Source organism: Metarhizium acridum (genome assembly GCF_019434415.1).
Source record: "Metarhizium acridum strain ARSEF 324 chromosome Unknown scaffold_587, whole genome shotgun sequence".
Lineage (NCBI taxonomy): Eukaryota > Fungi > Ascomycota > Sordariomycetes > Hypocreales > Clavicipitaceae > Metarhizium > Metarhizium acridum.
This window is the reverse complement of record NW_027094049.1, coordinates 473,407-487,667: the sequence shown is the minus strand read 5'-3', so window position 1 is coordinate 487,667 and position 14,261 is coordinate 473,407. Positions and strand designations below refer to the sequence as shown.

The 14,261-nt window shown below is 47.2% G+C and overlaps 5 protein-coding genes across 5 annotated transcripts; 3 read left to right on the top strand and 2 right to left on the bottom strand.

Moving 5' to 3' along the window:
- The first annotated feature begins 4,110 nt into the window (after positions 1 to 4,110).
- On the top strand, positions 4,111 to 5,622 carry J3458_021939 (uncharacterized protein). The gene is made up of 3 exons (XM_007815364.2): positions 4,111 to 4,514; positions 4,633 to 4,814; positions 4,872 to 5,622. The coding sequence occupies exons 1-3, from the start codon at positions 4,373 to 4,375 to the stop codon at positions 5,526 to 5,528; spliced, it is 981 nt and encodes a 326-aa protein (XP_007813555.2). The 5' UTR covers positions 4,111 to 4,372; the 3' UTR covers positions 5,529 to 5,622.
- On the bottom strand, positions 5,623 to 6,699 carry J3458_021938 (uncharacterized protein). Its single transcript, XM_066122839.1, has 2 exons — positions 6,463 to 6,699; positions 5,623 to 6,399 (listed from the first exon to the last, which is right to left on the bottom strand). Exons 1-2 carry the CDS (start codon positions 6,671 to 6,673, stop codon positions 5,690 to 5,692), a joined length of 921 nt encoding a protein of 306 aa, XP_065972059.1. The 5' UTR covers positions 6,674 to 6,699; the 3' UTR covers positions 5,623 to 5,689.
- A 942-nt stretch (positions 6,700 to 7,641) lies between these two features.
- J3458_021937 (uncharacterized protein) lies at positions 7,642 to 9,604 on the top strand (the record flags this gene model as incomplete). Its single annotated transcript, XM_007815366.2, has 2 exons — positions 7,642 to 8,616; positions 8,681 to 9,604. 2 exons carry the CDS (start codon positions 7,642 to 7,644, stop codon positions 9,602 to 9,604), a joined length of 1,899 nt encoding a protein of 632 aa, XP_007813557.1.
- A 1,018-nt stretch (positions 9,605 to 10,622) lies between these two features.
- Positions 10,623 to 12,704, top strand: NdufS1_2 (ndufs1 NADH-ubiquinone oxidoreductase subunit; the record flags this gene model as incomplete). Its single annotated transcript, XM_007815367.2, has 2 exons — positions 10,623 to 12,520; positions 12,587 to 12,704. The coding sequence occupies 2 exons, from the start codon at positions 10,623 to 10,625 to the stop codon at positions 12,702 to 12,704; spliced, it is 2,016 nt and encodes a 671-aa protein (XP_007813558.2).
- A 156-nt stretch (positions 12,705 to 12,860) lies between these two features.
- J3458_021935 (uncharacterized protein) lies at positions 12,861 to 13,588 on the bottom strand (the record flags this gene model as incomplete). Its single annotated transcript, XM_007815368.2, has 1 exon — positions 12,861 to 13,588. One exon carries the CDS (start codon positions 13,586 to 13,588, stop codon positions 12,998 to 13,000), a length of 591 nt encoding a protein of 196 aa, XP_007813559.1. The 3' UTR covers positions 12,861 to 12,997.
- Positions 13,589 to 14,261: the final 673 nt, after the last annotated feature.

The following is a 14,261-nucleotide window of genomic DNA, read 5'->3' as shown; positions in this document are numbered from 1 at the left end:
ACTAGGTACCTTAAGGCTTAATAGAATCTTATTTAAGCGATATAGTCTTATACGCTATACTAGGGTAATACTAATTAAATTTGCTTTAGCTCTAGTATTTAAGGTTACTTTAATAAGTATTAATTTTTATCCTTAAATTATAGCTTATATTATAAGGCTAGCTTTTACCTAAATATAGTCTTTATTAATTATAAACCGGGTATTATTTATAATTAATTCTCTTTTTTTATAGTGTTCTTCTTATTTTCCCCCTTCTTATCTTAGGTTTTTATATTATTAATCTTTCCCCTCTTAGGGTATTTATTTTAAAGATATTTATTACTATTATACTTCTAATAGGTAAAATTCTTTTTCTCTTTACTATTAGCCTTCTTTTTATCTCCGTTTTAGAATAAGTTTTAGCGTGGGAAACGCTTTTAATTAAGTTTTAAGAACCTTTTTTAATTGCTTTCTCTCCTAAAAGAAGAGTTTTTAAGGTTTCTCTAAGACGTCTTAAAGGGCCTCTTATTTAGGTTCTTATTTTAAGGCCGCTTATTATTTCGCTTACCTTTTATACCGTTCTAGAAATAAGTAATAAGAGCTATAATTTTCTTTTAAGTTTTTAGTATACTTAATACATGTATCTTAATATAATTTTAAAGGTAAGAGTAGAGTTTTACGAAGAAGTTAAGTGCTTATTATGCCTTTAAAACGTAAGGGAAGTGCTTTTTTAATAAGTTTAAATATACGTAAAAGTCTTAAGAAGATTAATCTTCCCTTTAATATATACCTTTTAACTATTATATTATAATTACATTTTAATTAATAGAATCTTAAATAAGATTTAAGGTTTATACTTTAAATTTTTTCTAGTTAATATTTACGTTTAAATCGCGTGCCTTTACTTTCTTAATATATTAGTCCTATTAGAAATAACATTTATTTTCTATTTATATAACTATATATAAGATTTAAAAGTAATTCTTCTTAAACTTCCTTAAAATACCCTTAAAAGTACGTTAAAGGTTATTTAATTAATTATTTCTCTTTCTTTAATTTATATTAAGGGATAACTTAAAGAGATTCTTAATTTAAATCTTTAAATCTTAATCTTCTTTTAAGAAGAAGAAGTCTTATTATTTTAAGAACCTTCTCTTATTATTTAAGAATAAGTCTTAAAGTAACTTTTACTCTTAAGCTTTAAGTTTTTAAATTTACTTAAGTTTATATAAGTGCTCCTTTAGCTATACCTCTCGTGTAATTATAGTAAAGTACTTAATAAGAGTTAAGAGGGTAAATAATTCACGTGTAAGGGATATAATAGGTATCTCTTCTTTTAGTATATTATTATATAATACACGGCTTTATCCTTAAGTTCTAACTATCTTTTTAAAGGTAATTATATAAAGAAGTTTTAAGAATTATTAAGATAAACCTAAAATATAGGGTAATTAGGTAAGGAATTAAGAAAGAACTTTATTCTTAAGCCTTTTAATAATATAAGACTAAAACTTATTTAAATTATTTAATATTTAAATTAATCCTTTTATACTTATTTATTAAGGGTTCTAGCCCTAATTTATACTCGCTTCTCACGTAATAATACTTATAGGATTTGAACTAGAATTAGTAGGGATTTGTACCCCGTTTTAGGATATAAGCGGACCTAATTCGGTCCCTCTTCACAGGTGACTCCGTGTGCGCGTTACAATATAATTAAAGTAAAAATATAAAAAGAGAAGCTTTAAAGTATTATATCTTCTTATAATAAATATACTAGTAAATAGTTTTATAAAGGCACTTAATAAGTAGTAATTTAAATACTTTAAAAGCCTATTAAATTTAATAAATTTACGAATATAACCTAACATTTATAAGTTATACGTATAAGAGAACTATTAAAGAGAGATATAAGATATATTTACTCTATAAATATAAGATTACTCTCCCCTTTTAAGGTAAGATATAATAAAAGGTAAATATAACTTTTTAAGGCTTTAATATTATATAAAAGCAAGTATAGCTTATATTATAATAATACTTAATTAAGAAAAGAACTTATTTATTATAGTATTAATTATAGCTTTTACACGAGCCTTTTTATAATTTAATACTATTAAAAAGCTTTTAATAGTAATATTAGCCCTAGTATTATAGGACTTAATATCTCTATAAATAAAGTCTAGCTTTACTAGAAGATTAAGTTATAATTATAGCGCCTTATAATACTAATTATACATTTATATGCTTAAATAAGCGTTTAAATTATAATATTAGAGTGAGAAAGACTAACCTTTTTATTAATATTTAACGTTAATAATATTCGCTTAATTATAAAGATTAAAATAAAATTATTAATACGAGATTAGTATTTATTTAAGGCATATTAAGTATAAAAATTAAAGAAAATAACGGAAAATAAGCTTATTAAAGCATATAAGTGTAATTACTAGCCTTATATAAATAATAGCGCTTTAATTAGCCTTTAATTACCTTATAATATTAACCTTTTCCTTTATTAATAATAGCTACTTAAATATAACCCTTATAAGAGATATTATAAAGTATATTAGGCTTAAAGGTAATAGCTTAAAAGCGCGTTAATAAATTTAATTAATATATTAATAGCTTATAAAATATAATACTAATAATTTCTTAACTTTCCTAATAATTAATTAACATTTAATATATTAAGCTTTATTAATCTCTTACTATTAATTATTAAAATAATTAAGTAACCTAAGAGTAGCTTTAATTATTTTATTAAAAGAAGAAGGCTTTATACTAAAAGCCTTTAAAAGTAAGTAATAAGAGCCTAATAGTTATTACTAAAGGGTATTTAACACGTTTTATATACTCTAATAACTTTAAGGTAATACGCGCCTTTAAACTAGTATAATATTAATTAAAATATAATTATAATTAAAGAAGTAATATATAATAAAGAAAAAAGAAGCTAATAATACTAATAAATTACGCGTATAAAAGTAAAATAAGTATAGCTAATAAGAACGTATAACTTATATTTAACTTACCTTAATAAATAAAAGGTTAATAGACTAACTCTTAGCTAATAAAAGACTACGTTAATTAAAACGCTAAGAAAAGGTAAAATATATGTAATTAAGCTTATAATTATAGCCTTAACACTTAATTAAGCATTTAAATAAAAAAAAGAGAGCTTATAATAGCCTTAATAATAGGCTTAATTAAGGGGTGTATTAAAATAGGTTACTTATTATAAGTATAAATTACATACGTATAATTAAATAAGAGTAAACCCTTAACTATAAGTAAATAACCCTAATAATAAGCGCACTTATAAAAAAAGCGTATATAATTCTCTCTTTTATAGCTAGACATAGACTTGTATATATATATTATCGTTATAATTAGTGCCCTTTAAAGTGTAACAGGTCCGCAGTTACTACCACAACCCTACATCTAGCATTTTAAGCGATTTTAGCGGTTTAGGCGGTTTAGGCGGTTTAGGCAGTTTAGGCTATATACATAAAGCTAGTCTTTGCTTTATTAATTCTTTTATACAAAGAAATTAACTATTAACCTAGAACACTACGAGAAGGTACTAGCTATTATCCTAGATTAAATAGAACTACTATTTAATACCTCCGCTTAAAGCTACTTAACTTAAAGCCTCTTTAATTATATAGTAAAATAATAAGAGATGTAGTATAGTAAGTAGTATATACGTAATTAAGTAAATAATAAATAAAATGTATACGTATAAGCTTATAATATCACGGGATCTTACTTAGTTCCGTCCTCGTTTAGCTTAATCAGCTTATCTTAAGTCCCTAGCCTCTTAATCAGATCAATTAGCTATTCTTAGAAGCCAGTGCCTAATCCCGTACGTACATCCGCCACAGGCAATTCACCCTAGTCTTTATTAAAGCAAGAAGACGCGCGATCAGGCCATTTATAGTTACTACACGCACCACTAAAATGGCCTGGTAATCGTACGTAAATGGGAAATGGAGAGGCGAATCCATCTATATCCCGGGCTATCTGCCTACGGTAGTGGTCACAAGGATCCCTGCACACAATACCTCTTGAGTGAATCATCTGCTAATGGGTGAGTCCTTTATTTAGAAGAGCGTGGACCTCCTCCCGTACGTATTCTAGGTCTCTTCGTGGTGGTGGCATTGCTCGTACACAGGTAATCTGCTTAAACCGCCCAAACCGCTGAAATCGCTTAAAATGCTAGATGTGGGGTTGTGGCAGCAACTGCGGACCTTAGCTAATGTGCGACCGTACGTTGGGCTACAGGCGCACTTGCTAGACGCCCCCGGGATACAAAGATTCAGGCCCTCCCGCCTGGTGAGTCCGTGACAGCTTGACCACCTCGCCTTCACCACGTAATTCTCACAACACCATGGCCCCCAAACGGGTTCTCAAATTCTCCCAAAGCGAGAACGAATCATCGTACGTTCTCGTCCAAGTTTCGTCAAAGGGCTCAAAGCCACTGGACCTGAAACTGGTCGGCACAGAAGGCGAGGCGCCCTACGTGTGTTCGTGTGAGTTCACAATAGCCCTGCGCTTTTGTCCCCGGCACTCACGCGCAGCCCATTTCCAAAGACGGGAAGAAAAAATCAAGAAATGCAGGAACCCGTGCTAAATCCAAATCCATCCCAGTACGGCATGACCGTGTTGCATCTCTCCGCGTCAAAAACTGCCCCGTCTCCGAAGCAGAATGGCAGACCGTACTGCAGTCCGTCTTCGAGCAGCAGCCGCTTCCGGATATCCAGGCATCCGCCACGGTGCAGAGCGGATCGTCGATATCCCTCACCGTCCGGAAACAGGTCCAAGGCATCACTGTACGTGCTTACCCCGTCTCTCACTTGATTGCCAAACCCTAAGTCTTGCAACAACAGCAACGTCTCGGCGCCATCACGCTAGGCTACGACGGGGACGAGGCCATCGAGCTGTTTGAATGGTGCGCCACGTCCGTCGACGCCGTCACCCAGGCCAAAGCCGCCGCGTCCGCGTCCGACGCCCAGGCCCGAGACCTGCAGACTTCTGTGGATGAGCTCAGGTCCCAGCTGGATGAGCTCGTCGCCGCCAAGCAGGAGGATGAGGTGGCGGTGCTGCAAAAGTTTAGAGATTTGCTCAATGAGAAGAAGGTCAAGATTCGGGAGCAGCAGAAGATCATCACGGAATTGTCTGCGAATGGCGCCCACCGCGGAGAGGCAGGCGAGGTGGAGGAAGTACAGACTGTCAAGAGGGGGAAGAAGGCGCCCAAGAGAAAGGCCCAGGCTGTTGAGAATGAGTCCCCAGAGGAGGACGTCGATATGACGGCCAAGGATGAGCCGGAAGATGAGGATGCGGAGAGTACGACGGAGGCGACGGCTTCTGTGGCGAATGAGGACGAGGACGAGGATGAAGACATGGGCGGGACGGTGGGCGAAGCTGTGAGGGAGCCATCGCCACCACAAAAGGAACGAGATGCGCCTCCGCCGCCGCGGGCTCTGCCGTTTCAAAAGAAGAAGCAGGTGGTAGCTGCGGGTGATTCGGACGACGACGAATTATGAGATTGGGGGAGGCTGTGTGGCTATATGCTCCAGGGTGTATGCTAGGCATCACGAATTCTACCCACACACATGTAATTTACAAAGGTGAAACAATACTTGTGCTTGTTTTTCCATCGCAACTACTACTGTCCACTATGGGAGTTTACCGACGACCTACTGCTTTACCGCCTGTCATCCGGGCCAAACTTGTTCAACCAGAACCCACGGAAGTGATGCTGGTTGCCCACCTCTGCTATCCGCGCCACCTCCTCCTGCGTGAGCTGAAACGCAGCCAGCTTGGTCAGGTAACCCTGCAGCCGGTCCTTATTCGAGCTCGTCGTGAGCGCAACCAGCCCCTGGTCCAAGATCCACCTCAGTCCAATCTCGGACTCGGAAACGCCATACTTGGCCGCCAGCTCCGACCACACGGCGTCAACGGGGCCGCCCTTGGCCCTCGTCAGCGGAAGCAGGGGCCCGTAGCACGAGACGGCAATGTTGTGCTTCTTGTGGAACGCGACCAGGTCGCCGTGCTGCAGGTACGGGTGGTACTCGATCTGGTTGATGGCCGGGGCCACCTTGGCCGTCTTGAGGATAACCTCCAAGTGTTCCTGGAGAAAGTTGGAGACGCCAATGGACTTGGCTCTCCCCGAGGCCTTGATGGCTTCGAGGTCGGCCCATTTCCGCTGCAGCTCCGCGTCCGAGCCGGCGAACCAGGGTCCGTGGATGAGGTAGAGGTCGACGTAGTCGAGGCCCAGCTTCTTGAGGGACAGCTCGAAGGCCTCCTGCGTGGGCTTTTGCTGTTCGCCGTGCGCCTTTGTGGTGACGAAGAGCTGGCTTCTGGGGACGCCCGACGCCTTGATGGCCGCCCCTAGCTCTTCTTCGTTTCCGTACACTGGTCGCTTGTTAGTAAAGTCTGACAATGGGGGCCGTGGCTTTTTGAGTTGGCTGCGCTTGCCCTCTGCTCCGTCGAGGTGGTGATATCCGAGGGCTATGGCCGTCTTGGTGATGGCCACGACGGACTCGTCATAGCCCGAGGTGCTCTTGTAATTGGCCGTCCCGAGGCCGTATGCGAGCTGTGGAGTTTTGTCAGTATCGAGTGGAATCATCTGACGAGGGGGGCTGTTGGAAAGGCGCCAGGAGAAAGAGTGAACCATGTCATCCTCCATGGGTGCTCACCACTGGAATCTCGTTGCCGTCGTTGAGCTTTAGGGTTGGTGGGAACGAGCCCTTTGAAGCTGCGTCACTTGAGGCCATGTTGTTGGATTTGTGTGCGGGTATGAGTGTGATTTGGTGATGTATAGTTGCGAGAAGATGAGACTATTGAAAAAGAGGAGAAGAAAATGAGCAGAGCACAGTCGCAATGTGCTAAGGTGTTGGACATATTGCGAAATCGACGCCTCCCCGCAACAGTGGAGGTCGGGCTAGTCAATTGCCGGGCGCCAAGGTCGAAACCGGAATTAAGAACGGAAACAAGGCGTGTTACAAATACAGACCGGAGTGCGGAGCGCGGCCTGGTAATGAGCCACTAAATCTACACAATTTTCCTTCTCATTTCTTCTTCATCAAGACTGGATGCAGGTAGGTGTATGATGTGCAACTTGAGTCGACGGAGTTGATGCATGTAAGCACCACAGGCACCGAGGTCGTAGGGTAAGCATCGAGTCGGAACCGACGTTGACGGCACATGGTTACGTGGTGTATGGGTCTATAAAAGCTTGTAAACGGCTGGGTCCTGATTCCCAATGATTATTTCACCTACATAATCATGTCTCATTTTTCTTACCTTGTATTCTTTTTTTTATTAATTTACTCAACTTGCTGACTTGCTGCAAAGTGTCGCCTACGGACACACTGTCCATGTCCGAACGTCCGCAAAGTGGGGCTGAAATGATGTTATCCATCCGGACCGACAACGTTGCGTTGACGTCAACCACGTTTCCGGTTTACCAGCCCCATGGCCACCGGAACCACGAGGAGCAGGAGTCTCTTGAAATATGATCCATAATCGACGCTTCACACTGATCCAAGCCCGTCCCAAGCTCGTGCAACAGCGAAAACCAAGGCCGAACCGCCGTTGATGCTACACCGCGCAGTTCTGCGAAGAGCTGCCCCGCGACTCCGAGCTCCGTTCAACATGACGGCGAACCATTCGACGGCCGCAGGCGCCACGCTTCAAGACCTTCCGAAATCATGGCACTTTACTGAATCCCTGCCGCCCGATTCGGTCTTCCCCACGCCCGCCGACTCGCACAAGACGCCCCGAGACCAGATCCTGCCGAGGCAAGTCCGCCATGCCTTGTTCACCTGGGTCCGGCCGGAGCGGCAGAAAGACCCCGAGCTGCTGGCCGTGAGCCCAGCCGCCCTCCGCGACATCGGCATCAAGGCTGGAGAGGACAAGACGGACGACTTTCGACAGTTTGTCGCGGGCAACAAGCTGTACGGATGGGACGAGGAGAAGCTGGAGGGCGGGTACCCGTGGGCGCAGTGCTACGGAGGCTTCCAGTTCGGCCAGTGGGCCGGCCAGCTGGGCGACGGGCGAGCCATATCCCTGTTCGAGTCGCGGAACCCGGACACGGGGAAGAAGTACGAGCTGCAGCTAAAGGGCGCCGGCTTGACGCCGTACTCCCGGTTCGCAGACGGCAAGGCCGTCCTGCGGTCCAGCATCCGGGAGTTCGTCGTGTCCGAGGCGCTCAACGCCCTGAGGATACCCTCCACCCGCGCGCTGTCCCTCACCCTCCTCCCGCACTCCAAGGTCCTGCGCGAGAGCATCGAGCCGGGCGCTGTTGTGTTGCGGTTCGCAGAGTCGTGGCTGCGCCTGGGCAACTTTGATATCCTGCGTGCGCGGGGCGACCGCGACTTGATACGGAAGCTGGCCACGTATACTGCCGAGCATGTCTTTGGCGGCTGGGAGAACCTGCCCGCGCGGCTGGAGGATCCCGAGAGGCCCCAGCAGTCGCCCGTCCCAGGCCGCCGAGTACCAGAGAAGGAGCTCCAGGGACCTGCGGAGACGGCCGAGAATAGGTTCGCCAGGCTGTATCGCGAGATTGCCCGCCGCAACGCCAAGACGGTGGCCGCCTGGCAAGCGTACGGCTTTATGAATGGTGTTTTGGTGAGTCGGATTGAACCATGATAACCTCAACGTCTGGCAGCTGGGACTGACTATTTTTTGGCAGAATACTGATAATACGTCTGTATATGGCCTCTCGATAGACTTTGGCCCGTTTGCATTCATGGACAATTTTGACCCGTCGTATACGCCAAACCACGACGACTATACGCTACGATATAGCTATAGAAATCAGCCCACCATTATTTGGTGGAATCTTGTGCGATTCGGGGAGGCTTTGGGGGAACTGATGGGCGCGGCAGGGCTTGCTGACGATGCCACCTTCATATCGGAGGGCGTCAAGGAAGACCAGCAGGAGGAAGTCATATCACGGGCGGAAAAGCTCATTATGCAAACCGGCGATGAGTTCAAGGAGGTCTTTCTGGGAGAGTACAAGAGGTTGATGACGCTTAGGCTGGGCCTGCGGGAACTCAAACCCACTGATTTTAATGAGCTATTCAGTCCAGCTCTCGACACCCTTGAAGCCCTAGAACTGGACTTTAACCACTTCTTCCGCCGGCTTAGCAATGTCAAATTGGCAGAGGTGTCCTCGCCAGAAGGAAGAAGGGAAAAGGCTGCTGTGTTCTTCCATGCGGAGGGACCGCCGGGTACCGTGGGTGAGGATGAGGCCCGCGACCGTGTCGCGAAATGGTTGGAGAAGTGGCACGCTCGCGTAGTGGAGGACTGGAAAGATGGGGAACGAGTCTCGGAAGAAAGGGACCAGGAGAGAATCGAGGCCATGAAGCGAGTAAATCCAAACTTTGTTCCAAGGAGCTGGGTCTTGGATGAGGTTATTCGGCGAGTCGAGAAGGAAGGAGAGCGAGATGTTCTGAACCGCATCATGCACATGGCCCTGAACCCGTTTGAAGATGAGTGGCATGGCAAGATATTTGATGGTGTTGTGTACAAAGGTGATGCAGAGGAGGAACAAAGATGGGTTGGTGAGGTTCCTCGGCCGGGACGGCTCATGCAGTGCAGCTGTAGCTCATAGCGGGTTTCTCTATGTACCATACATAGCCATCAGAAGACACATCACCCCACGACGAACTCCTGCGAATCTGCATCTACACACATCATTGCCTAGGATTGGAGTCATATGATGGAATGTAACGACCGGCGGTAAGAGGCAGCGCTCATCGAGATTAATTCTCTCAAATGCTTCCATAATCGGCGTACTGGAAAATTTTTCTGGGGCACAAGATAGAGGAAGACTCGACTGAAGACATCGCGCCCACTGGTGCGGATGCGAAGCTCAAGCTCACCTACAATAAAGTGTGCTCGTGTACAATTAATATTGGAAAGGAAAAAGAAAAAGCTTCCAGCTCTGGAAATTTCGGATGAAGGTTTATGGTGGATTCGATTAAACGTTCCGGCCTCAGGCATTCATCCATGCTAGCAGCCAGCCAATCAGAGCGCATGTAAATTAATCGGTGTTATGTGGATCATTGCTAATGCTTCCGCTCGGCCACTTCTCTTCCAGACGTCAACGATTTGAGCCTTTATTTCGCTGCAGCGCCTTGCATCGTCCATCCCCTTTATTCCGTCAAGGCGACACGATGCTCCGACAGTCTCTGGCACGTTCGGCTTGGCGGACAAGCAGGCGGACCGTCAACGCCTCGCGGACCTTCGCTACCACCCCCAGACGCCAGGCGGAGGTTGAACTGACAGTTGGTGAGCAGCTTTTTGCCCTGCCTCGCCCATTGACGCCTGCACATGTGCTAATGCGATACTAGATGGAAATAAAGTTTCGATTGAAGGTATGAGATGACTTTTGTACCGGGTTTGGCGCCAATTGTTGTTGACCCGAAGTGTAGCTGGTTCTGCCCTGATCCAAGCGTGCGAGAAAGCAGGCGTTACGATTCCTAGGTAAGTGCGGGCCCCAGGAGATGCAACCCGGTTCGAAGAAGATTGCTAACGGTTGAGTTAGATATTGCTACCATGAGTACGATTCCCCGTTTGATTAGCCGATACCGAACACGAGACTCGCTAACAAATGTTGCAGAAAACTCATGATTGCCGGAAACTGCCGAATGTGCCTGGTTGAGGTTGAAAAGGCCCCCAAGCCCGTGGCCTCATGTGCATGGCCAGTGCAGCCCGGTATGGTCGTCAAGACCAACTCGCCCATTACTCACAAGGCCCGGGAGGGTGTTATGGAATTCCTGCTGGCCAACCACCCGCTCGACTGCCCCATTTGCGACCAGGGGGGCGAGTGTGATCTCCAGGACCAGTCCATGCGATACGGAGCCGACCGCGGCCGATTCCACGAGATTGGAGGCAAGCGTGCCGTCGAGGACAAGAATATTGGACCGCTGATCAAGACGTCGATGAACCGATGCATCCACTGCACTCGATGTGTTCGATTTGCCAACGATATCGCTGGTGCTCCTGAGCTCGGCTCTACCGGCCGCGGCAACGATCTGCAGATTGGTACCTACCTTGAGAAGAGCCTGGATTCTGAGCTTTCGGGAAACGTCATCGACCTATGCCCTGTCGGCGCCCTGACCTCTAAACCCTACGCCTTCCGTGCCCGACCCTGGGAGCTGAAGCACACCGAGTCCATTGATGTTCTCGACGGCCTCGGCTCCAACATCCGTGTCGACTCTCGAGGCTTGGAGGTTATGCGTGTTATCCCACGCCTCAACGATGATGTGAATGAGGAATGGATCAATGATAAGACCCGATTTGCATGTGATGGTCTCAAGACCCAGCGACTGACCATGCCCTTGATCCGTCGCGAGGGCAAGTTTGAGCCCGCTGACTGGGAGGAGGCCCTTACTGAAGTGGCCAGGGCCAGGGCGGCCAAGAAGCCCCAGGGCAACGAGTTTAAGATTATCTCTGGTGCTTTGACCGAGGTCGAATCCTTGGTCGTCGCCAAGGACATGGCCAATAAGCTTGGATCCGATAACCTCGCTCTCGACACTCCCACCGGTAGCCAACCTATCGCCCATGGCGTCGATGTTCGATCCAACTATCTGTTCAACTCACGTATCTGGGGCATTGAGGAGGCCGACTGCATTCTCATCGTTGGCAGCAACCCCCGCCACGAGGCCGCCGTCTTGAATGCCCGCATTCGCAAGCAGTGGCTGCGATCCGACCTCGAGATTGGTGTTGTTGGTGAGACGTGGGATTCTACCTTTGAGTTTGAGCACCTTGGAACCGACCATGCCTCCCTGAAAAAGGCTCTCGCCGGCCCCTTCGGCAAGAAGCTACAGGCTGCCAAGAGGCCCATGATTATCGTTGGCTCTGGTGTTACCGACCATGCTGATGCCAAGGCCTTCTACGAGACTGTTGGTGCCTTTGTTGAGAAGAACGCTGCAAACTTTACCACTCCTGAATGGGATGGCTACAACGTCCTGCAGAGAGAAGCTTCAAGAGCCGGTGCTTTCGAAGTGGGCTTCACGACGCCTTCGGCCGAGGTTGCCCAGACCAAACCCAAGTTCGTTTGGTTGCTGGGTGCTGATGAGTTCAACGAGGCCGACATACCCCGGGATGCCTTTGTAGTCTACCAGGGCCACCACGGCGACCGTGGCGCCCAGATTGCCGACATCATCCTGCCCGGTGCTGCTTACACCGAAAAGGCCGGTACTTATATCAACACCGAGGGCCGCGTCCAGACCACCCGTGCTGCCACCTCTCTCCCGGGTGCTTCCCGCACTGACTGGAAGATCCTCCGTGCTGCCAGTGAATTCCTTGGTGTGTCTTTACCTTATGACGACCTCGCCGCTGTTCGGGACCGTATGATTGAGATTTCTCCGGCCCTGGCCGCGTACGACTTTGTTGAGCCCGTTGCTCTCCGACAGCTTAGCAAGGTTCAGTTGGTGGATCAGAACAAGGGGTCAAAGGCTACTGGAGAGCCTTTGAAGAAGGTTATTGACAATTTTTATTTCACAGACGTCATCTCTAGAAGGTATGGTTCAACTCAAATCGCTCTGATTGCCAAGTTCCAGCTGCTGACTATATTTTCTTCCCTCAGTTCACCAACCATGGCACGCTGCTCCGCGTCCAAGGCTACGGGTGATCCCAGAACGAACTTTATGGCGCCTGGAATGGAGGAAGATAAGCCCATGGGCCAGGTTGCTTATGGAGTGTAAGAAGACTCTGTCGGCTGTACCAAATTAAAAAGATTCCATTTGTCAGCTTTGGTGGTTGTTGGTGTCTCTTGTACATATATGACGGCGGGCTAGAAGAAGGGTGAGTAGTTGGGGTAAATAATTACCATATTGACAGTACTACGCATTTTCTTCTCTCTTCTTTTCCTTTTTTTCGTGATGTTGTACCGGTTGTCTCCCTCATCTCGCCCCGTACCTTGATGCTTCATCAACCATAAGCCCTGCCCCTTCCCACAAAGGCGTTTCTTGCCGCCCATCTGCGCCCACCACGCGAATCACTTCTTCTCGTGGAGTTCCCGCTCACGCTCCCTCCGTTCCTCCCTCTGCAGCGCCTCCTCATACCGGCCCCTCACCCTCGCGACGTGCTCCCCAAACCCCTTCAAGTCCGCCATGGTCCTCGCCACCGTCCTCAGCACCTCTCTCTCCCCCCACTCGCGGGGGCTCGAGACGAGCCAGCCCGAAAAGTCCGGCGTCCGCGGCAGCTCCCTGTCCGCGCTGGGCTCCCACGCCGCCTGCATGTTGGCGACCATGGCGGCCTTGTCCGCGGCGCTGGCGAGCCTCCTCCGCGGCGGGGGCTGCGCGCCCACGCCCGCCCGGGCCTCTTGGATCTCGGCGTCGCGCGATATCCGGCGGCACTCCTGCTCCGTCAGGGCGAGGATGTTGGCGCGCACGTGGGCCGAGTGCGTCTCCAGCGCGGCCATGGACTCGCGGATCTGGGCGGCCCGCGTGGCTGGCGGCGTGTGTGTGAAGAAGGCGCCCGTTACGGGGACGAAGATAGCCGGCAGGAGCGTGGTGAGCGGTGGGATGTCGTTTTGGAGGCTTGCCGCGGAGGAGGAGGAGGGCGTTTGTGGTTTTGGGGTGGACATTTTTGGGAATTTTCATCGTGGTTTAAAGTCTTTTAATGGTTGGAGTGGAAGAGTTGGAGAGGAGAGGAGAGGAGAACTTGGGAATGCGTATGGGATGGGGAGTAGTGATCTGGGAAGAATGCGTTTGACAGCTGTGGGCAGCTGCGGCGGCTGTCGAGTTGCCCGTCTGATGGGAGAATTGACTGACGCTGGAGGAAGGGGGCCTGTTCAACATGCACAACTTCATCATGCCTGAGCTTATTGGCGTCGGGGCGGTGGTAGATGGGCGACATGCGCCATGTCCCTTCTATCTGTATTATATTTTTCCAGCCTTGAGCACGGCTGATATCAAAATCACCTCCCGGTATAACTAACTGTACATGTAAATCCTCATGAGTCGTCTATTAAAAAGGATAAAGATCCCACCTCTTAATGACAGTTTACTTGTGCTGAGTGCTAGAAGCGAATCTGGTGTCTTCAGCACAAGTAGAATCTGTTGATGAACTGTTGGTCCGCCACATGTGCTTTTCTGTCCTAGCGAGGGGTGGACAGAAGCGTGCCCAACGCGTGTGTTATGTCTAGGGCATTCTGGCGCGTCTGCTAGATGACATAGATGCCGCGTGCAGCGTGCCCGTCTCTTTATACCACCGCCCCTGGCGATGTTAGTGGCAAGTCAAAAAGCGCGGTGGGTTGT